The sequence below is a fragment of the Leucoraja erinacea genome, chromosome 2 (genome assembly GCF_028641065.1).
Source record: "Leucoraja erinacea ecotype New England chromosome 2, Leri_hhj_1, whole genome shotgun sequence".
Taxonomy (NCBI): Eukaryota; Metazoa; Chordata; class Chondrichthyes; order Rajiformes; family Rajidae; genus Leucoraja; species Leucoraja erinaceus.
Window position 1 is genome coordinate 45360721 of NC_073378.1, and position 24587 is coordinate 45385307.

Below are 24587 nucleotides of genomic sequence, written 5' to 3' on the forward strand. Positions count from 1 at the left end.
TACTCCTGAGTTACTCCTACATTTTGTGCCTATCTTATATGTACATAAATTACAGTACAGGTAAATTGACAAAATAGGGGAAGGGCTGATAAAAGTGCCAGACCGAAGTTTTTGGTGAGCAACGTGGCAAAGGTATCGTGGAAGTATTTTCTAACTTCAATGACAAATCAGCAGCAGATTTTTTTGAGAAAGTTAGTGATCAAATACAACTTGGGCAATTCATTGCTTTTGTCACTCCCCAATAATCAGTCACCACTGGTGGGTCAAAAGAAATCAGGGATTGGCAAACGATGACCAACTTTTAGGAGTGTAGATGCCAACGAGCTTTTGGACTGGTAGAGATTATGGAGAAAGGGTCAAGTTCCCAAAGGAATTTGAACAGAGTTCAAGTTCAAGTGCGTTTATTGTCATGTGTCCCTGATAGGACAATGAAATTCTTGCTTTGCTTCAGCACAACAGAACATAGTAGGCATTGACTACAAAACAGATCAGTGTGTCCATATACCATTAATAAACACACGAATAAATAAACTGATCAAGTGCAAATAACAGATAATGGGCTATTAATGTTCAGAGTTTTGTCCGAGCCAAATTTAATGGCCTGATGGCTGTGGCGAAGTAGCTATTCCTGAACCTGATCGTTGCAGTCTTCAGGCTCCTGTACCTTCTACCTGACGGTAGCAGGGAGATGAGTGTGTGGCAAGGATGGTGTGGGTCCTTGATGATACTGCCAGCTTTTTTGAGGCAGCGACTGCGATAGATCCCCTCGATGGAAGGGAGGTCAGAGCCGATGATGGGCTGGGCATTGTTTATTGCTTTTTGTAGCCTTTTCCTCTCCAGGGCGCTCAAGTTGCCGAACCAAGCCACGATGCAACCGGTCAGCATGCTCTCTACTGTACACCTGTAGAAGTTAGAGAGAGTCCTCCTTGACAAACCAACTCTCCGTAATCTTCTCAGGAAATAGAGGTGCTGATGTGCTTTCTTAATAATTGCATCAGTGTTCTCGGACCAGGAAAGATCTTCAGAGATGTGCACACCCAGGAATTTGAAGCTCTTTACCCTTTCAACCATTGACCAGTTGATATAAACGGGACTGTGGGTCCCCATCCTACTCCTTCCAAAGTCCACAATCAGTTCCTTGGTTTTGCTGGTGTTGAGGGTCAGGTTATTGTGCTGGCACCATATGGACAGTTGCTTGATCTCTCTTCTATACTCTCTCATCCCCATCAGTGATACGTCCCACAACAGTGGTGTCGTCTGCGAACTTGATGATGGAATTCGCACTATGACCGGCTATGCAGTCATGAGTATAGAGTGTATACTGTATCATCAGACATGAATGCCCGGTGTCTGGTCTTCAGAAGAGTGCGGATCAAAGTTCATCCAAGGTTTCTGTTTGGGAAACACTCGGAAGGTTTTTGTAGGGATGCAGTCCACCACACATTTCTTAATGAAGTCTGTAACAACTGTGGTGTATTCGTTCAAGTTCGCTGCCGAGTCCTTGAACATTGCCCAGTCTACAGACTCCAAACAGTCCTGTAGTTGTTCCTCTGCCCCCCCCCCCCCCCCCCCCCCCCCCCCCCTCCACCACCCCGACCAGCTCTGTACTGTCCTCACCTCTGGGGTGCGCTCTTCGATCGCTGCCTGTAGGCAGGAAGAAGCATGGTCGGATTTACTGAAGTGAGGGCGAGGGATAGAGCGATAGGCATTCTTGGTGTTTGGTCCTCTGGTGCAGCAGGAGACATGTTGGTGGAAGTTAGGAAGTGATTTATTTAGGTTTGCCTTATTGAAGTCCTCAGCAATGTTGGTAAATGCCTCGGGATAAGACGTCTGGTGTTTGTTGACTACGGCGTGCAGCTCCTCCAGTGGGATGTAGACCGCGGTCAGGATGATGGAGGTGAATTCCCTCAGAAGGTAGAAGGTATGATACTTCACCGCCAGATGTTCGAGGTGTGGAGAGCAAGAGTTGGACACGACTGCCACATCTGAGCACCACGCAGAGATGACCATGAGGATAATCTAAAAATTATCTTACTAGTGTTTACAAAACAGCAAATGTTACAGCAAACCATTTGCAATTATAAGCAACTCTGTTTTAGCTAAGATCATGCAAAAAATATTTATTTTATCTATCGGTATGATTCAAACCCTGAATAACATTTTAAGAACTTGGCTGATTTTGATTACATGTTTTTAATTGCTTAACAACCCTGATATCTTTAGTATAGATATTTAATTTCTTGCCGCTTGCGAGCATGAGAAGTTGCGAGAATGTTTTCAAAGGGGGCTTTAAGAGACTTGCCCCCATTGGGTTACAGAAATGTGTAAAGGAATGGTTAGCATTTGTTTTACTGTTATTATTTACTGTTTTTCTGTGGTTTTGGTATACTGTTTGTGGGAATGGATGAGAAAATGCTTACAAGTAATTATTTGGTTTGCACAGGCAAATGATTGTTGTACAGTACAACACGAAACACTATGTAAAGCAGAAGATATAACAAGGGTACAGTATGAAGCAAAATAACTTACTGACATATTTAACCATAGCTGCTGACACTTCCTTCCTCCACTATGGGTGAAATGGTTCCCAGTATGTAAACCCATATCACCATCACATTCAGGAATCAAATAATTCAGCATAAATTTTGTAGGTCATCGTAATTATGTGTATTATTGAAATTAACAAACATTATTATTGAAATTATCAAAGAAATGTTTCCCCCCGTCCCCACCAATTACAAGACCACTTTGTCAAAGTAGTTTTTTTAGTATTAGTCCAAATACACCATGGGAAGATTAAGAGAGAGAAAATATTGATTAATATAGAAAATAATTTAAATGCAGCTTAAAACATTCATATAACCATATAACAATTACAGCACGGAAACAAGCCAACTCGGCCCTTCTAATCTGTTCCTTTTGTGTTTTCTGTTAAGGCAACCAATGTGAGGCAGAATGACGTTGTGGACGCCATTGGTGTTCTTTTGTCCATGTTCTACCTGATCTGGCAATAACAGTTAAAAATAGAACATGGGTTATCCCAGATAGCATTTCCCAGATTAACAATCTGTATCCTCATTGTACATATTCACCCAAAAATATGACACTTTTGTCTAGCAGATGTTACTAACGTCTTTAATATTTGCAAAAAACTAATGCACGTTGTATGTACTAATCTTGAATGTTATGTGCTGCTTTACTTCATCACTGATAGAATATGTTGGCCCTTTTGTTACTTGCTCCTTTTGATAATGATGTAATAATAGTTGCCATTTTTTGTGTCATATGTGAAATATTACAGTTACAAATAATGAAAGAACTAGATTTTTCAAATTGATGAGACTGGCTAGAATTCCACTTAATACAGTTTATGTTGTGATTTAAAACAGAACCATTTCAAAGGAAACACCGTGCACTCTCAAATTAACAATTGGCTATTGTTACTGAAAACTTTTAACTTTGTATCGAAGTAAAATATATTTTAAAAATAATTTAAATCTTTAGTGTATTGTATTGAAATTATGTATTTCAGTACTTTTAATGTTGAACTTTTGTTTCCTTTCTTGAAATATTGACTCTTCTTTAGTCCTGTGGGTGCTGGCAGGCCTTGAGGTGTCATCTTAAAATACTTGCTGTTAAATTGTATGGTGAGTAGATGAGGAGAATAACCTGGTTATTTCCCCTTGTGCTCGCCATACAAATGAACAGCAAGTATTTTAAGGAGATACCTTAAGGTCTGCCTTAATATTGGAAGCACTCAGCTAGACAGACAGCATCTGTGGAACGAGAAGCAGAGCTGTCATTTCAGGTCATAGACCTTTCATTGGAACTGTGAAAGAGAGAAATTAAATTAGTTTTAAAGAGGTTGATGGTGAGATATTACAAGCAGAATATCCCTGATAAGGTAAGATAATAATAGTGGTGGGGATGAGCTATTAAGAAAGGCTTCCAGCTGATGGATTAATAGAAACAGTTAAAGTGGGAGAATGAGCACAGTTCTCAGCTGTAGGACTTCCCATCAAAGTCTTGCTGTTGTAATGGAGACGGAAAAATGGAGCCAGTATCACATAATGGAAACAAGCCCTTTGGACCAACTGATCCATGCAAACCGAGATACTCCATTACAGTTAGTCCCATTTGCTAGTCAGTTCATGCCGCAAGATGTAAAATTTGATATTCAGCTGTACCCTTGTGGAAGATTAGTTGCTTTTTATTAGATTTTATAACAATTCAGGAGAAATGGGGAGATTGGGATGAAGAATTAAAGTGACATGGAACTGGATGCTCAGGGTTGTCCACTTGATCCAATTCTAACATCTATACATGCCTTTATAGCTCTTAAAGATAGCAGAGTCAAGGGATATGGGAGAAGGCAGGAACAGGGTACTGATTATGGATGATCAGCCATGATCACATTGAATGGCGGTGCTGGCTTGAAGGGCCGAATGGCCTACTCCTGCACCTATTGTCTATTGCCTATGTTTTGGCAAGAAGTCTGGATGTCAAGAAGAATCGAGGACCTTAGCATGTTTTCCTGATGAATCAAAAACACACCCATATAACCTTTGCACAAATCATGTCTGAATGTTGACCTTCCCTTTCAAAATAATGAATAATGCAATTATTAGAAATGCTGACACTATTTGGTAATAGAATTGAAAGTTTCACAGGAGAATTTCTTATAGTTGTGAGAAATGAACTCTGTTCTCATGTTAATACCGTTTTTGAAGTCAACCAAAAGACGGTTTTGTCAAATTTAAGATATTAGTGTAGGCGTCATATTGTAAAATTTCATTAGTAGCCACAAGAAATGGCATTGAAATAACAATATTGTTTTAAATATTGCACATCAAAGTCCTGCAGGTTGAAAAGGATGCATTGAAATTGTTGAGGTGCACATTTCTAACAGTAGTTGCTATAGTGATATTTGTAGTTGCATGTTTTCATATTAAATCTACCTCCTAAGAATTGCTTTTTTTCCTGTCTACTGCTTCTCTTTCAAAATCCAAGATTATACTATATAGATATTAATTTTTTTTTAAATTATTTTAGGAAGAGGAATGTAGCATATCAGAGATCTGCTCTGAGCATGATACACAGCCATTTCAGACTAGATTGGAGATAATGGAGGATGATTTGGCTGCAAAACATCACGAGGTTGAAGAGCTGAACAGAGAGCTTGAAGAATTGAGGAGTGTATTTGGTACAGAAGGTTTTCAACAGGTAAATCATATTTTCAACTTTTTGGATTTCCTATACATTTTAAGTGAAGCTCTCGTAACAAAAATTGATAACATGTTTCATTTTTATTTTCCTTTCAACCAAAATATTACTCGCTGAGTTTCTATTGATTAAAAAAAAAAAAAAAGTTTGCTTCATACTAAATTAAACAATGCATTTTCAAAGCCAAAATATGAAATCTCATTTCTGCTTTGGCTGCTTACCTAAATTAGACTGCAGTAAAGTGAGAGAAGAGACATTTGAACTGAAGGAAACAATAGAATTGATTATCCCATTCTGTCACTTTTTCGCTTGTTTTGATATGGTTCTTATTCCAAAATGATAGTCTGTATATTTAAACTAACTTAATTGTATTCTTCAGTAAGGTTGTCTGCCAGTCATTTAGTCTTTTCACAAAAATTATTGTCCATGGTGGAAGTTTCTCCAAATGAGTTTAAAGGTTATGTGAACTGCATGTGCTTCTGATCCTTTTTACTTTCCATGTATAAAGGATAACTTCCTAATCGTCGTCTTGGTTACTACTGAATAATTAATATTTATAATTTATTCCCATGTGAAAATATGTATCTTATTTTTCAAGTATTATATAGAGTTTTCCTAGCTTGTATAGTAAACCTTAATTTGTGTTCCTAGATCCCTCTGCTCTACTACACTCCCCTGGGCCCTACCATTTACGGATGGTCCTGTCCTAATTTGACGTTTCCAAAATGCAGCACCTCATACTTGTATAAATTAAACTCTTTCTTGCCATTCTTTTGTCTACTTGCCCAGCTGATCAAGATCTAACTGCAATTCGTGATAACCATCTTCACTGTTTCTGATACCACCTATTTTAGTACCATCTACAAACTTACTATTCATGCCAGCACATTCTCATCCAAATCATCAATATAGGTGAAGTAGAGCAATGGGCCCAGCAGGGATCCCTGAAGCACACCACTAGACCTAAGCCTCCAGTGCAAAAAATAATCTTCCACTACCGCTCTCTATTTCCCACCATGAAACTCTTCTGCATTAGGTCTGAAGAAAGGTCCCAACCTAAAACTTTGCCTGTCCGTTCTCTTGCAGATGCTGCCTGTCCTGGTGAGTTCCTCCACCACTTTGCGTTTTGCTCAAGATTTCAGCTTCTGTAGATCCTTATGTCTCTGTATCTAGTTAGCTAGTTGCCCCTGGATTCCACATTACATAGAAAATGAAACTTGTCGAACTTCCAAAGGATTTATCTAACTTCATACATTTTAGGACATCCAACACCTCCTCCACTGTAATATGGACTGTCATCAAGACTGCCATTAACTTTTTCAAGTTCCTTAGTCTTTATGTCTTTGCGGTAAAAAAAATAGAGGAGTGATATTCTTTGATGACCTGTTCTGTCTCCTGCAACTCCACACATAGATGACGACTTGTGTTTCTGACCTATTCTCTCATTCAATGCACTCAATGCCTAATATACTTAAAGTCACTTTAGATTCTCCTTATTCTTATCTGCCAGAGCTATCTCGTGCCCCCTTTTGCCCTCCTAATTTTGTTCTTGTATGCTCCACAATCCCCAATACTCTGCCAGCTGGCTCTATCTGACCCGTGCTTCCTTCATGACTAGAGCCTCAACTTCTTTAGACATCCAGAGATTACTATCCTTGAGGATTTGATCTAACTCACTATATTCACACTGCAAGACATTTTCCCTATGCCTACCTATGACATTTGTGCCGTTGTTCATAATAACTTCTGACTGCATGCTTCCCCCTTGAGAATGTTCTGCAGCAACTCTGAGACATCTTGGACCTTGGCACCGTCCTGGAATTGCGTTTGCAACCACAGAATCTCCTTCTGCCCCCCCTCACTATCAAGACTCCTATTGTTGTAGAAGTGTCTGACTTTGCCTTTCCCTGATGTGCTCAGAGCTATGCTTGGTGCCACAGACCTGTTTTAGGAGTGGCTGTGCCTAAGATGAAGTGGTGCGTTTGAGAGCAAGTGCTGAGGCTTTGGCTCGAGAGGCTCGGACCTGACTGCTGCTGCTGCTGCTCTCTGAACAATCTCCTCCCCCACTCTCTCCACCCCCAAACCCCCCTCACCCCACCACAAAAAGTATCCAAAGGGTATATTTCATTTTGAAAGGATTGGCCATTGGGGATTCATGCACTCTGCCTACTCCCTTCACCCTTCCTCGTGGTCACCCGTCTCCTTCTGCCCATACCTCGGGTGTGAGCACCTCACTATAACTCCTATCTATGATGCTCTGTCTCTATTTATTTACAGCTCTTGGGACGGCTTTACTTAAGTGCTGGAGTAACTCAGCGGGTCAGGCAGCATCACTGGAGAAAAAGATGTTGCCTAACACATTGAGTTACTCTAGCACTTTGTGTCTATCTTCGGTATATACCAGCATCTGCAGTTCCTTTCTACACACTGGAAGGAAATATGATCCAGTTACTTCAAAGGTGGTGATATTGAGCTATGTTAATTTTAGCATGGCCTATGTCAATTTGAGGGCCTAGAGATTCCAGACTGATATATAATTTTGTAAATAGTACTAGTAACACTGTAAAATTATTTGCACAGCTACAGGATTTTGAAGCTGCAGTCAAACAGAGAGATGGAATTATTACTCAACTCACTGATAATCTACAGCAAGCCAGGAAGGAAAAGGATGAGATTCTACAAGAATTTTTGGATTTGACAGAGCAAAGTCAAAAACTACAAATTCAGTTTCAGCAGGTAAAACCTCTCTTTTCTATTCCTGTAGAGTTACATTTTTTCTGCTCTACATGCAGATAGGCATAATAATGTACAAGCAATTAATTTAGCACTGCTACACATCTGGGTAGTGGCATTCAATCTTTGCTGAAGGAAATAAACACAATCTAGGTAGACAATATTCTGTAATGACAGATTCTTAAATGTTGTTGAAAATTCTAACTTTTGATAGTTTATATAAATTTTACTAATAGATCATTTAAAGAAAAAAACACAATTGCCATAACATTACAGTCGGCATTTTTCATCGTCAACCAACAAAGTATTAATATCTATGAAACTAGTCATCTCTTATTTGTTGTTCATGGGAAATATAAATTAGTTGCAATATTTACCTATAAAATAGTACTTTCATTTATGAGAGATGTCCTGGAGTTTTAAAGGAGCTAGGACAGGCAAACTTCCTTTTGAGTATCTCAAAGTATTAACGATTCACACCAAAATAAAAAGTTTAATTTAATATATCTGGGAGATGGCAGCATTGATGTCATTGGGAATAGGTTGCAAAGTAATAAAGGGAAAAATTAAAGATAACAAGTTTGCAGTGGTTCAAGTTTTTTTTAAATCTTTCTAATTTACCTAACAAAGAATACAGTCAGCGCCTCTGCTAACTGCTGGAGTGCTCTCAAATCATTCTGGCATGCATGAATGGCTGATGTCCAAATCGCATATTTTTCTGGGCCTCTTATAACCCAAAAGGAAATGTAACCCTCAACTTTGCAGTAGAATATCCATTGTATTGGAAATATATTTTGCTCAGATTACATTCCCTTATTCAGAGCAAATCAGTAATTTACTGGACAACTTTCCAGTACATCATCAAACAAGGGAGTCTCATTGAACATCGAGCAGTTGTAGCAGAGGAGGTTCTATTTTTCTATACAGCACACCCTTGTTATAACAGACCATGGGGGGGAGGGGGAGAGATGGTGCCTGTTATTGCTGATTATCCACTATAACTGAGCAAAGAATTAATATTATATGTAATTAAAACTATGAACTACAGATGATTGTTAATACACAAAAGGGCACAAAGCCCTAGAGCAAATCAGCAGGTCGGGCAGCATCTCTGGAGAACATGGATAGGTGTCAGCAGGACTCTTCTTCACACTGACTCCATCTGCCCAGTTACACCAGCAGTTTCACCTTGTTTCACCTTAAAACTAGGTGCCGACATCGCTGGCTTGCATCAGTTGCCCTTTATCACAGGTTGACCTGGCTGTTGTTGCGGCTCACGATGTAGCCCCTGGGGACAGCGTTTCTTCAGGCCGCTGCCAAGGACAAGATGCATTTGGTCACCGTAGGACACCCTCCCCTCTCGCAAGCTGCCACTTCTTCCTTTGCTTAGTCTGTTCCTCGCTCCACTGCCATCTTCCTTAGTGGCTACAACGTGAGTCGAAACGACAACCGCGACAAACGGACTGTGCGCTGGGTGAAGAACGGCTTGCTGGTGCACCTTGCGAACCGGGAGTGGTGTTGGAAGCCCACGCTCTAAGTGGCTGGGGGTGTGAGCCAGGGGTGGCGTTGGCAGGTCTAAAATCCGTTATAAAGGTGTCTTTTAAAACGAGGGTTTACTTTAACAACTCTTATTAACGCAACTCTTATGCAAACTAAAAGTACTAAAGACTATTTGTTACATTGTTTAATAGAGTTATGTGTCGATCCAAGCGATTGCTTGTCAATTTCAATGCCATGTCAATTTCGGTGCCATGTCGATTTCAATAGCCTCTGCAATATAACAAGCAGCCTGTGTTCTTAAAGAGACAGTGGCTGAACAGTGGGGCAGCGGTAGAGTTTCTGCCTTACAGCGCCAGAGACCCGGGTTCGATCCCGACTACAGGTGCTGTCTGTACGGATATTGTGCGTGCTCCCTGTGATCTGCGTGAGTTTTGTCCGAGATCTACGGTTTCCTCCCACACTCCAAAGACGTACAGGTTTGTAGGTTAATTAATTGGCTTGGTGTATGTTTAAATTGTCCCGAGTGTGTGTAGGATAATGTTAGCGTGCGGAGATCGCTGGTCGACACGGACTCTGTGGGCCGAAAGTCTGTTTCAGCACTGTATCTCTAAACTAAACTAAACTAAACATAAACTGTCCGCTATAACCAAAATCCGTTAGGAATAGGTCTAATAATAATAATACATTGAATTTATATAACGCTTTTCAAGGACTCAAAGTCGCTTTACAAGGCAAGGCAAACAAAAAACAAACAAAAACAAAACCAAAACAAAACAAAACAAAAAGAACAGAACACAAACAAGAACACAAGAGGCAATAGCAGACGGAGAAGCGGCGAACAAACAGCGCCAGCGTCCTCTCCGTGCAGCGTCCTTTCAGCTAAAACGTAACAATAATAAAGATCTTTAACATAAAAACATCCCCCCACAATGGTTTCCATTATGAGGGAAGGCACAATGTCCAGTCCCCATCCCCAGTTCACCCATAGTCAGGCTTATTGAGGCCTCCACAGTTGCCTCTACGGAGGCCCGATGTTCCAGGCCTTTTCTAGATAGTTGATGGTGCTCCAGCGTCGGGAGAGTCCTCTCAGCCGCTTGGGACACCTGGAACAGCCGCCTCCTTACCGGAGACCGCGGCTCCCGAAGCCAACAAGGCCGCGCCGGTTGGAGCATTTCCACTGGCGATCTCGTCGCGAGATCCCAGGCTCCCGGTGTAAAGTTCGGCGCCACTGCTGGCCGCTCCACAGTCCCGCAGCGCCACGATTTTTTTTTCCGGCGGTTCTTTAGCTCACCGGAGCTCCAGCGCGGCGACCCGGGCAGGGCATCGCCCGCTCCGTTCCGCGATAGCGCTCCAGCGCTGTGCCGCCGCCGAAGCCGAGGTTCTGGGCGGTCCCCGACAGGAAAACGCCGCTCCAGGCCCGCTGGTAGGCCGCGAGGATGGGTCGACGGTGCAGCCCGGAGAAAAGCTGCCTCTCCGAACAGGTAGGGACCCTAGAAAGAAGTTTCCCCCTTCCCCCCCCTCCCCCCACATTAAAAAAGTCTAGACCTCCTAAAAACAAAACATTAAAACTCACTAAAAATAAAAAAAATAGTATAAAAGACGGACAGCTGCTGGCTAGACAGCCATACACAGGTCTGTACTAATCATGGGCAGAAATCATGGGGGTGGGGGGGGGGACAACACTTTTGTTGTCAGTGATCTTTGTATTTCTTGGGAAAGTTGATTTTTTTCTCACTGGTTAATGTATTATTGTTAATATAGTATTTTCAAGTTCTTGGGAGATATTTAAAAACCTACCGATGTTAATACTTATTAGCAGACCGCCAAATAGTTTTTTTTTTAATCAAAATCTTTTTTATTTAGTTTTCAGGACATAACAAAGTGCAAAGTTGTCCATTTGTTACAGACAGAGTGTACGACAAGAATAAATAAAAAAAACAACTTATGCCAACATATAACAAGACAACAACAATAAAAGAAAAACGAGATAGCAAAAATAATCCCTCCCCAGTCACGGCCAGTGAGCATATGCAAATATCAGCCTGTCACAACAATAATCCATGATAAGTGAATGGGTAGACTGTTAAGCTCTTAAACTGTGCTTGATGATCAAGCATTTACAAAGTCTGGAATGCATTTAAAAAAGGTCCCCATGCTTTCTGAAACCTTCCATTTGAATGTTGTAGTGAGTACCTGATTTTCTCGAGCTTTAGGCAGGACATAATATCTGTCAGCCATTGTGTATGAGTGGGCGAGGTAGGTTCCGTCCACCTGAGTAGAATTGTTCGCCGAGCCAGAAGAGAAGCAAAAGATACAGTGCGGCGTTTATCTGCAGTTAATCTAACCTCCTCACCAGTGACCCCAAAAAGAGCGATTAGAGGCTTTGGTTCCAATATGATGTTTAACACCTGGGATAATGTATGAAAGACCTCTAGCCAGAACTTGTTAAGGCTGGGGCATGACCAATACATATGGATAAGAGAGGCTTCAGAAATGTTACATTTAACACAGAATGGACTAAGGGTAAAAAGTAGATAATTTGGGTTTTGAGATATGAGCCCTATGTACCACTTTGAATTGGATCAGGCAGTGACGAGCACATAAGGAGGTGGAATTAACCAGTTTAAGAATGGAACTCCATGTATCTTCCGAGAGAGAGAAGCCCAAGTCTTCCTCCCATGCTGTCTTGAGCTTGTCCATGGGACGTGCCTTAGATCCAACATCCTGCCATATAAAGCTGAGACAAGTCTATTCTGAGATGGGTTTAAAAAAAGAACTGTATCAACAAGGGTTGTGTCTTGGTATAGAAGAGCTGGGCAGTTTATGGAACACATGTCTTGTTTGCAGGTATCGGAAAAAATCTGACTTTGGAAGATTGAATTTGTTGCTTAATTGTTCAAATGATGCTACAGTGTTACCCATAAACAGGTCCTTGAAGCGCACAATACCCTTCCTATGCCATTTTTTAAAGGCAGGGTCCTGAGTTGATGGTTTTAAAAGGTGGTTTGATGCAATAGGGCTCAGTAGAGAAAGGTTATGCAACCCAAAACATTTCCTGAATTAAACCCATATCCTCAAAGAGTTTTTAACCACTGGATTTTTTACAGATTTAATTGAGGGGTAAGGAACCAAGTAGTGCAGGTATGGACATATTATCATCTGTGTGTAATTCCATGGCTACCCAGTCAGGGCAATCGGGCTGGCTGTTAAAGAAAGACCAAAATGCAAGGCAGCGCAGGTTAGCAGCCCAATAATAGAAGTGAACGTTTGGGAGAGCCAGGCCACCAGCAGCCTTGGTTTTTTGAAGGTGGGCCTTGTTAAGACGAGGCCACTTACCTCTCCATATATAGGAGGAAATAACCGAGTCAAGATGGTCAAAGAAGGACCTGGGGATAAAAACTGGTAAGGCCTGAAAAAGGTACAAACATTTTGGTAAAATGGTCATTTTGATTGAATTTATCCGGCCGACAAGTGACATTGACGAGTGACCACTGTGTTAGCGTCTGTTTGATCTGGTTAAACAGAATGATAAGATTCTCTTTGAAAAGATTCTTATATTTCCTCGTAACTGAAATACCTAAGTATGAGAGCTTGTTTTTTTCAATTTTGAATGGCAAGTTGGTAAGATCCGAGGGTTGTACTTCATAGTTAATCGGAAACAGTTCGCCTTTTCCAAGATTTATCTTATAACCTGAAAATTGACCAAAACTATTGAGCAGTGACATAGCAGAATGCAGAGAGGTGCCTGGGTTTGAGACAAAAAGCAAAAGGTCGCTGGCATATAGTGAGACCTTATGCTGTGTACTGCCCCTCCAAATACTGGCTATGTCCTCACAGCTGCGAAAGGCCATGGCAAGTGGTTCGATGGCCAAGTCACAAAGCATGGGGCTCAGAGGACACCACTGGCGGATTCCACGATGCAAGTCGAACGGCTTGGACAACTAGGAATTAGTCCGAACCGAGGCTGTGGGATGAGAGTATAGTAACCTGATCCATGAAATAAAGTTTGTTCCAAAACCAAATTTGTCCAGAACAGCCCATAGATAGACCCACTCAACGCGGTCAAATGCTTTTTCTGCATCAATAGATATGACACACTCAGGGACATCCTCAGAAGCAGAGTAGACAATATCTAATAATCGACGTATGTTAAAGAAGGAATGTCTGCTCTTAACAAAGCCGGTTTGGTCCTCAGATATAACAGTAGGGAGGACATTCTCTAGTCTACGAGCTAGAACCTTAGCTAAAATTTTAGCATCCGTGTTTAGAAGGGAGACGGGTCTGTAGGAGGCTCATTCAGTTGGATCTTTACCTTTTTTGGCGATAAGAATAATACAGGCTTCGGCAAAGGATGGAGGAAGAGAGCCTTGTGTGTAGGATTCAGATAGGATGGAACATAACTGTGGGGAGAGGAGTAGAGAGAACTTTTTAAAAAACTCTGCCGGGAAGCTGTCAGGGCCCAGGCATTTGCCTGACTGCATTGAGGAAATGGCTGAAGCTATTTCTGCCTGTGATATGGGTTCATCCAATCTTTCCCTAAAATCTAATGATAGTTTGGGAATATTTAGACTGCTCAGAAAGTTATGCATTACCTTATGATCCGATTGAAATTCTGAAATATAAAGCTGGGAATAAAAGTCTCTGAAAGCGTCATTAATTTGCAAGTGATCCGAAGTGAACTGGCCATTAAGCATGCGAATTTTAGAAATATTCTGTCTCGCTTTAGCACCTTTAAGTTGATTTGCAAGTAATTTATCAGTTTTATCTCCATATGTATAAAACGTGGCTTTAATTTTTAAAAGTATGTGTTCAATTAAGTGAGTAGTGAGTAGGTCGAATTTGGTTTTGAGTTCCAATCACCTTTTATAAAGCATTGGAATTTGTGTTTGCGCATATTGCTTGTCAATTTCTCCAATTTGATGAGCAAGATCTAAACGCTCTTTATTGGATTTCCGCTTCATTTGAGCAGTGTAAGATATGAAAAGTCTGGAGCGGCTGCCTCCTCCCCGGAGACCGGGGAATCATTGTAAATCATTGCTTAAATGTTAGTCAGTTAGTTTGGAGGGATTTTATGTGGTGGGGGGGGGGGGGGTGAAGGGGGAAACTTTAATTCTTAGTCCCCTACCTGGTCGGAGAGGCGGGGAGCGGGCAATACCTTACTGGGTCGCCGTGCAGTAAGCTCCGGAGCGCTGTGGCCGCCGACTCCCAACATCGCGGAGCTGGGGCTGCGGGCGTCCGGCCGCAGGAGGCGCTGGATTTGGAGCGCCGTGCAGCCAGGGGTAGAGTTGCCAGGGTCGGAACTACAACCGGCGCCGCCTGCGGCCGGACACCCGCAGCCCCAGCTCCGCGATGTTGGTAGTCAGTGGCCACAGCGCTCCGGAGCTTACTGCACGGCCACCCGGTAAGGTATTGCCCGCTCCCCGCCTCTTCAACCAGGTAGGGGACTAAGAATTAAAGTTTCGCCCTTCAACCCCCCTCCCCCCCTTCACATAAAAGCCCTCCAAACTAACTGACTAACATTTAAGCAACGATTTACAGATGTTTAAGTGTCTCCCCGGAGACTGGGGAGGAGGCAGCCGCTACAGTAGTACAGACCTGGGTTGACCGTGGGTCGTTTCGGGTCCAGTTTGGCGCCAAACGCGAGCTTTGGTGTGCAGACGACATCCTGGAAAAAATGGCCGGTTTTCGGAGCTTTTCGGTTTCCGGAACTCCGGATAAAAGGTTGTGCACCTGTACTACCAGTGTATTGTATAATTTTCCAGTCACAATTACATACCGACCAAACTTGTCAGAGATCACATTATGTGGCTCAAAGGAAATGTTCTGGCTGATAAGGATTGAAACTCCTCTGGCTTAGCCTGAAAGGAAGAGTGGAACCAACCAGGTCAGCCTCTGATGTTTCCGTCAGCAGGGCCCACGGCCGTAGCCTCTCGTGTGTCTGCGCACATGTGTGCACGCGGCCGTCAAGAAATTGCGTACCCGCCATGTTTTGATAGCGATTTCCTTACGAGAGTTTACTGCACTTTTATTTAAGATTTAAGTCCCTGTATCAAGCATAGTGATGTTTTTCTTATTAATGATATTATATTATGCTATTCCCTCAGTGTTACATATGTTTGGTTTGCTGTAGTAATGCATTCTTTCCCCCTTAAATCTCTGTCAAAACATGGCCATCTTTTGTGCTCTAATAGCGGCATTGCCATTGAAGCGGATACTGATGATAATCCATCTAGGCAGATAATCTTTAATATCCTATTAACATTTATTATGCAACTTTTGTTGTCAGTGTTCTTTGTTTTTCTTGGGATAGTTGATTTTTTTTCTCACTGGTTAATGTATTATTGTAAATAGTGTATTTTCAAGTTCTTGGGAGCTGATTTAAAAACCTACCAATGTTAATACTTATTAGCAGACCGCCAAATAGTTTTGACATTATGTGGACATATTATCTGGAGCATTTTTGCCTATGTAAGTAACGTGACTGCACATGGAGGTGAGGAGCATTTAAGGCTCACCCCACACTCCAAATATTTGTGATCATGGGGTGGTTGGAGTACTGAGAAAAATGGTACAAATCAAATTGATAGCACAAATTTAAAGACATGCTTTTGTGTAAAGTTGAAATAGTATGGATGTCTTCTGCTTACTTCTTGAAGCTAACTATTTGAAATGTGTGCATTTCTTTTGTGTGAAATGCAGTTGCAGGCTGGCGAAGCAGTGAGAAGTACAAGCCATGGTACCACAGCTGCTGGCTTAATTCATTCCAAGCAGCAACTCGTTGCGTATCAAATGCAAATTGATGAACAGGAACAACAGCTGAAAACCTTTCAAAAAATGAATGAGGAATGTCAACACCAAATAAGATGTTTGCAGGCTCAACTTCAAGATCGTGCAGTGGTATGCCTCGTTCCCGAGTATATTTATGGATTACAGTATTTACTCCTCATAGGGAAATTCTTAATTCTGCTCTTGTATCTTTCCAATCTGTGATGTGATTCATAATCTTTAAGCATAAAGGCATGTTTTAAGCAAAAGTGCATTACCAATGTTTTCTTTATTGCTGGTCTACTAAAAGTGGTGTTTTAAGGCTTTAGGGATTGTTGAGCTTTTTTTGAATGCATTGAGCAGAGCACAGTGGACATGTTAATCCAATAATGGATATTCACTGTTCTGTTTTAGTAATCATGCAATTAAAGTGGGATTGAAAGTCTTGTCTAGGTCATTGAAGCCTCTATGTCAATAGTCCAATGTCAAAAACCATCTGAATGTATTTAAACCTATTTGTAAAACAATGCTCCAGCACTTGATGAAGCAAAGATTTTAATTTTGCATATGTATGTTTGGATTTTTTCCCTGTCTACAGACTAACAATGGAAAGACTGACAAAGGCCGACAAATTGAACATCTTGAAAATACAATTAAAATTCATGAAAGTGCCTCATCACTGTTGAAAGATAAAATCTTTACCTCTGAAAAAATACTTTGTGATTTAAATGAACGGATTTTGCAAAAGAATCAAGAGTCTGAGAACCTAAAAACTGAACTAATTAATTCAAAGCAAAGGGAGAGACAGTCATCAGATGAAATAAAGCACCTTATGGGTAATATAGAAGCCCTCCAGAAACGCTGCCACATGGGCAATTTATCTGAATTAGAAACAGTACAAAGGATTGAAATAGAAAATCATCGCAAAATGGAGCAACTTCAGGCAGAATTGGATGAGATGTATGGAAAACAAATAGTACAAATGAAGCAAGAATTGCAACAGCAACATATCTCCGAAATGAGAAAACTTACTGAGCAGCATAAATCTGAAATGGGAATGGCTTTAGGTCATTCTGTGAATAATTTAGTTAATGAGGAGCAAATTGATGTGTTAAATATGGCAATCAATGAACTAAATACCAAATTAAGAGATTCTCATTTTCAAAGAGACCAAATAAAGCAAGATATGACACAACAGTTAGAAAAAGCTTCTGAGAAACAGTTAGAGCTGCAGGAACAAGTCCACGATCTTTTGCAAGAGCTCAATTTCACCAAGGGTCAGATTCGGAAGGCATCGGAAAATATTTCTGATCACAAATACAGGATGCATGAAGTGGAAGAACTGAAAGACATGATTGGCCAATTGAAGACCCAACTCATTGCTGCTGCAGAATCTAATAAAGAGCTAAAGTCTAAGCATGAAGCAGAAGTTACCAACTATAAAATTAAGCTTGACATGTTGGAGAGAGAAAAAGATGAAGTTTTGGATAGGATGGCTGAATCTCAGGAAGCTGAATTAGAAAGATTACGGACTCAACTTCTATTCAGCCATGAAGAAGAGCTAACTAAACTGAAAGAAGATCTCGAAAGAGATCATAACTTGAAAGTTTGTACTCTTCAAGAACAACTGTCTTTGAACCAGAGCCAGAAATTGGTGAGCTTACAAAAAGATTTATGTCGAAAAATTGAAGAGGCGAATTGTGAAAGGGATAGTATGGTCCTTAAAAACAACCAGTTGTTATGTGAAGTATCTTTGTTAAAAGAGAAACTCCAGTTGTCTCAGAATAGCTCTGAGGAAGCAGAGATGCGTTTGCAAATAGGTGAACTTGAAATGGAAATTGAAGCTCTCAGAAAAGATGAAAAAGAAAAGACCATAATTGAAAAAGGAATTGTAGAGCTGCAAGGCAGAAATAAGTGTTTGGAGGAACAGATTAAGGAGCAGGTAACTATGAAGGAAAACATTACTGTGCTTCAGGAAGAGAATGAAGCCCTAAAAGAGGAGAAAAATCAATTGGAAGAAAAGTTGAATATTTATAGTTCACGTGAAGCAAGTACGTTTACATCTGTTAGTGAGCATGACCTTTCAGAAATGAGAGGAAAGATTGAAAGGCTAACTGTGGTTAATGAGCAGCTAAAAGCCCACGAGAGAGAGCTCAAAGAGGAAGTTGAGAGGCAAAGAAACACATTTTCTTTTGCTGAGAAAAATTTTGAAGTTAACTTTCAAGAGTTGCGTGATGAATATGACTGCTTGCTGAAAATGAAATCCGATATAGAAGAAAAGATGATGAAGCAAGAGATTGAATATGAAACAAAGTTAAAGGTGTTAAGTGAACAACGGCAGCTTTCAGAATTGACAAAAGACACTGACAATTTTACAGTGATAAGCCAGGTGCAGCTAGACAAAGCCAATAGCCAATGTGAAATTTTAGGAAGCAAAGAAGTAATTGAAAAAGACACAACTGAGCTCATGGAAAAGCTTGAAATAGCTCAACAGGACAAGAAAGAACTAACGGAGAGACTTTCAGATCTTTCGGAGGTTTTGATTTTACAGCAAAATGAACTTTTACATTTGAAAGAGGAGCTCAAATTTTTAAAGGAGCAGGCCAATGAAAGGTGCAAGAAAACAGACATAATAGAGAATCAGAAACTGACAGATGTTGAAATGACGATCCATGAGGACAAAATGTCGCGATTGAATTTGATAAAAGCAAAAAATGAAAGTCAATCTAACCAGCCAACTTTTTCCACGACCTATGAATTAAAGGAAAATGAACAGCAAGAAAATCTAATGGAGCAAGTTATTTCACTGCAGAATTCAATGAAAATTATTGTCTTAGAAAGGGATGAGTTGCAACAAAATCAGGTTAACCTTGTTCAAGAAAAAGAATCTCTATTAACTGAAATTAACAATTTAAGAGAAAAGCAAGAATCTGAACTTTCAGATAGTCTTTCAGAAAGGGATCATCACTGGCACCAACTCGAGTCTTTACGGGCTGAACAATCTGGCTTGGCTGAACCTGCACAGCAGAAGTCATCTCTGGAAGAAAACCTGCACAAAAATGGAGAGGAAATAAAAAATTCATTTGTTACTGCTCAGCAGGAAAGGTTGGCACGGGAGAAGATTAAAGATACGGCTGGAGATTCTATTTGTGAACTGAATCCGGGGTTGAGTGAAAATCAGGTATGTGAGATGCATCGTAGAGAAATTCAAATGGTAAATTTGTTTTTTTTAATAATATAAATGCCATTTTGTGTTGGTATATATTTAGGTTCTTGACATACGAGTATCCTTTTTTCCACAAAATCTAAAGTAATTGGAATCTGCTGTATGTACAGTAAAAGCTCAAGATTTATGCAGTCACGAAGCAGCGTATCTGAACACAGACTTCACCAAATGAAATTACTTTTGCTCGAAGTCACATGTAACCTGTGTTACACAAAGCAAAAGATGCAAAGCACTAAGAATGTGAGCAACTCCTCGCATCTCTAGGATTTGTCAATTAACATTCTAATCATGGCACAGCTGAAACTCGACATAAGTTATTGTTTCCTCCATTTCTGTCTTCCTACGTCTCTTTTCTTATCTCCATAGTTTAATACAATAATGAATCAATATGAATATTGAAATGTTGAAGCATTTTAAATGTTATCTTTGAAATGTATTTCAGTGAAGATTGGAGAAATTTATAATTGTTAACTGTGTACGACCCATAAATTTATGTCGGTGTACGTTCAGAATCAATGTATTTTCAGAAATGTTACATTCATGTGGTGAAGTCTGTGTTCAGAATCCAAATTAGTTTTCAATAAATACACAAATTTCCTGTTTCAGCAATATCTGAACCCTTGTCAGGAGTAGTACTGAGGAAGAGATGAACAGCAAAAATGTGACTTTTGATCTTGCCTCTCGCAATTTCAAGTGGCATTTCCTGAATTTTAGAGCATTATGTAGTAGGTCAGAATGTTAATTCGAGTGGCCTTTTGATTTGAGCCTGTTCTGCCCATTCAGTATGAGATGGGGAAGGAAGAGGATTGGTTCTGAAAAAAGAAAAGAAAACCAATATGTTGATCCTTGTGTTTGACAGGCTGAGCTAAAGCTTCAGTTGGAGGCTCAACGCATCAGTCTCACTCAGATTCATGCTGCACAGATGGAGCTTTTCCGTGAAAGTTTAAAAAAGGAAACAGAGGTTGCACATGAAAGACTCCAAGAAAAGCTCACAGCTGCTCATGCTTTGGAAATAAATGAACTTCAAGCACAATTTCAGCAGGAATTACTGAACATTAAAGCATCTCCGAAAGGCAAGTATAACAATAACAATAGTAAATATTGAATTTCCCCCCTTTTGTTTTTACCATTTTCATGATTTCTACTTAAATTAAAGTTGTTTTAACATTAACAATATTGAAGCCACAACTTGCTGCATAAAGGGCTTGTCCCACAGGCGATTTTTTTATGCGACTACAGGCGACTAGGCTGTCGCCACATAATCGCCGGGGTGTCGCCTGAATGGTCTCAGTCGCCCAAAGAGATGTACCTTTTTTCTGGTAGCCGCTGGATTTTGAAATGTTCAAAACTTTTCAGCGACAGTCGGCGCTCGTGGGCTTGATGCCAACGATCATAGCCTGGCGTAGATGCTGTCGCCAGGATGACGTAGGTTGTCGTCAGATGACATAGGTTGTCGCCGGTGCTGACTTCGGTGAATTCCATTGGCGACTACCTACGTCAACCTACATCAACCGGGGACAGGTACCGGCGACGGAATTGTCTTAAGTTGTCTTCATTTGTCGCCGACAGGATCGTACCTTGTCGTAGCTTGTCGCGAGTGGACGTAGGTTGTCATAGGTGTGGTCGTAGGTGGACGTCCTAATGGGTCGCCGGTTGTCGGTAGCTTGACGTCGACTAGGTGGTAGGTTGTTGTAGCTTGTCGTAGACATTGTCGATGGGGGGTCCAGTCGCTGGTTTCTTGGCGACCTGCTACGACTATACTAGTCGCTGGCAGTCGCCAACAAAATCGCTTAAGTGGGACAGGCCCTTAAGCTTTGTCCATGATTCCGTTCAAGGAGATGCCTATCCCCTCCAATGAAAAGTCTTCAACCTGAAGCATTAATTATTTCTTCTGGCTCAGATGCTCCCTCGCCTGCTGAGAGTTTCTAGTATTTAAAAAAAATGTTTATTGCCTATTTCTTCGATAGAAAATGTACCACCAGAAAAGCGGATCAAATATTGACCTTGATGATTTAATCCCAATAATTTTTAATTTGATTAATTTGTGAAACGCTTTTCCATTTTAGATTAATTGTTGCTGGGTTTCACTTTGATCTAATAGAATGAAGTATATTTTTTTAAATCTCATCACCTGCAAATTTGGAGCCAGTGATTTCCTTCTATATCCAGAAGTACACTTTGATTGTTAATGGAATCCATGGACAGGATAGAATAGCAATTAGGAATTGACGATATTTTGAGATAGTTTGAAAAACAAACTAACAAATTTGATTTTTTGAGGAAGTGACTCTCGGGATAAATAGCATTGGAACCAGTTAATATAGCATTTGTGAATTTTCAAAAGTACTGCACAAAAAGTTGTTATATGGCAGAAACATATAGGGATGGGTGTATATAGGCACATAATTAGTTTAAGGACAAAACAGTTGGAAAATTGGACACTTTCGGATAGGCTGTTGGCAGGAACTTGTACTAGTTCTGGGCACTTAACCATGTAAGAATAATATGTAGGATACCCTATTTAAGGGAATAAAACATTAGAAATAAGGGACAATTTTACTGGTTAAAGAAACAAACAGTAAAATAGTACAACAAGCAACCAATCAGGCAAGTGGTATGTTGGCTTTTCTTGAAGTCTTATATTCATAGAGCATTTGAATACAGCACAAAACAGGCCCTTCTGTCCACAATGTATATGGCGAATATGATGCCATGACCATCACTGATCCGCCTGCACATAACCCATATCTCTCCATTCTTGCATATCCAAAAGTCTTTTAAATGTCACTAACATATAATTTTCAACCACCAGCCCTGGCAGCGCATTCCTGGTACCCTGTGTAAAATCCTGCCCCCCACATCACCTTTAAACTTTGACCCTCTTATCTTAAAGCTACTGCAGAAAAGGGAATGACTAAGATGTAAATGTTTCTTGATTATGTTTACTGATTTCCCAAGGTAACGTGAAGTGTGGATGGAGTCGATTGGTAGGCAGTGGGGTGCGGTGGGGTGATGGCTGGTTTGTGTAATTGACTGCGCAATTTCCTGCAATTTCTTGTGGTCTTTGGCAGAGCTCTGCCAAACCAAGTTGTATTGTATCCCGATAGAATGCTTCCTACTGTGCATCTGTAGAAGTTGGTACGAATTGTTGGAGACCTGCTGAATTTCCTAAATCTTTTGAGGAATCCCTGATTGAGGCTAGGTTGCTGGAATAGTGCAACAATATCATTCGCCTTGTCACCAATGTGCTGCACAACACATTCAGCAGCAAAAAAAGACAAACTGCTGGAGCAACTTAGCGGGTCAGGTAGCATCTTGGGGGAACATGAATAGACAATATTTCTGATCGAGGCCCTTCAGGGCGGCACTTTGTGTCTTTTTTTGTAACCCAGCATCTGCAATACCTTGTGTCTAAATTTAGTTGACTGAAGAAAAAATATAAAGAAAATAAATAACTTGTTAACTTATAAATAACTCAAATATATAAAAATTATGTGTCTGTGAAGAAGAACAAGGTTGAAACTATTACCTGGGAACATCTCTGACTTTCTGAAAGACAGGTTACCTATGTCCCATAAACCAAGACAAGAAAGCGTGGCTGTATACATTAAGAACTGCAGACAAAGGAATTAAATGTAACATCTCCAAGTTTGCGGATGACACAAAGTTGGGTGGCAGGGTGAGCTGCGAGGAGGATGCTATGAGGCTGCAGGGTGACTTGGATTGGTTGGGTGAGTGGGCAGATGCATGGCAGATGCAATATAATGTGGATAAATGTGAGGTTATCCACTTTGGTGGCAAGAACAAGAAGGCAGATTATTATCTGAATGGTGTCAGATTAGGAAAAGGGGGGTGCAACAAGACCTGGGTACAGCAGGCAATAAAGAAAGCAAATGGCATAGCGAGAGGATTTGAGTATAGGAACAAAGAGGTCCTACTGCAGTTGTACAGGGCCCTGGTCTGACCACACCTGGAGTATAACTGTGCAGTTTTGGTCTCTCAATTTGAGGAAGGACATTCTTGTGATTGAGAGAGTGCAGCGTAGGTTCACCAGGTTAATTCCAGGGATGGTGGGACTGACATATGATGTAAGAATGGATTGACTGGATTCACTTGAATTTAGAAGGATGAGAGGATATCTTATCTATATTACTAAAAGTCTGATCTTGACCACTTCTTGTTCTGTAAATTGATTTTAGAAAAAACGGTGCCACTTCCGGCTGTGATTTTTGGCCATCTTACTCAGAGTCCTCCTCCGCTGCGCAGGACAAGAGGATTTTTCCTATCGATGAAAAATAAAAGAGTTATTAGTGTTTAAAAAATGTTGAGATTCTCTCTCCTGAAGGCCACGTCCCTTCCGGAGGGACTATAAACCCAGAAGTGTTGAGTGCCTCAGTCAGTCTCTGCAAGATGGGAGAGCGAGAGGGTCATGTCTCTCAGTCTGAGCTGTGAATAACACTGAACACATGTCTTCTAAACTGTGAGTGGTTTTACTGACCTGCCAGTGCCCTTAATGTGGTTAGAAAATATAGTTTGGAAATGCTAAAGCTGTGTTGCCTTTGGTTTAGAAATGCTAAAGCTGTGTTGCTTTTGGTTTGGAAATGTTAAAGCTATGTTACCTTTGGTTTGGAAATGCTAACGCTGTGTTGCTTTTGGTTTGGAAATGTTAAAGCTATGTTACCTTTGGTTTGGAAATGCTACTGCTGTGTTGCCTTTGGTTTAGAAATGCTAAAGCTGTGTTGCCTTTGGTTTGGAAATGCTAAAGGTGTGTTGCCTTGGTTTGGAAATGCTAAAGCTGTGTTGCCTAATTAAAGTTGCCGTGCCTAATTAAAGTTGCCTTAAATGTTGAGATTCTCTCTCTTGTCAATCACGCCATGAAGGCCACGCCCCTTATGGTGGGGGGGGGGGGGGAACTATAAAACCCAGAAGTGTGGGCGTGGATCAGTCTCTGCCAGATGGAGGAGGGAGAGGTCACGACTCACTGTCTTTAGTGGCCTTGCACCCTGCTTGAAATGGTATGAAACGGCACTTGAATTTGGTGGCCTTGTACCCTGCTTGAAGTCGTAAGAAACTGCACTAGAATTTGGTGGCCTTGCACCCTGCTTGAAATGGAATTTCAAGGATGGGCCAGCCGTGAGTC

The 24587-nt window shown here is 40.8% G+C and overlaps 1 protein-coding gene across 4 annotated transcripts in view; it reads left to right on the forward strand.

Annotated features, from left to right (window-relative positions):
- The window catches only part of LOC129709537 (A-kinase anchor protein 9-like), a 200255-nt gene that overhangs the window by 29394 nt on the left and 146274 nt on the right, over positions 1-24587 (forward strand). For 3 of the 4 annotated variants that reach the window (XM_055656004.1, XM_055656013.1, XM_055656019.1), the window contains exons 4-9: positions 2444-2503; positions 5053-5223; positions 7804-7959; positions 16156-16353; positions 16820-19402; positions 20307-20520. In XM_055656004.1, coding sequence (XP_055511979.1) covers positions 2444-2503; positions 5053-5223; positions 7804-7959; positions 16156-16353; positions 16820-19402; positions 20307-20520 — 3382 coding nt within the window. The remainder of the gene's footprint in view (positions 1-2443; positions 2504-5052; positions 5224-7803; positions 7960-16155; positions 16354-16819; positions 19403-20306; positions 20521-24587) is intronic. The other variant, XM_055656020.1, reaches the window with a different exon arrangement.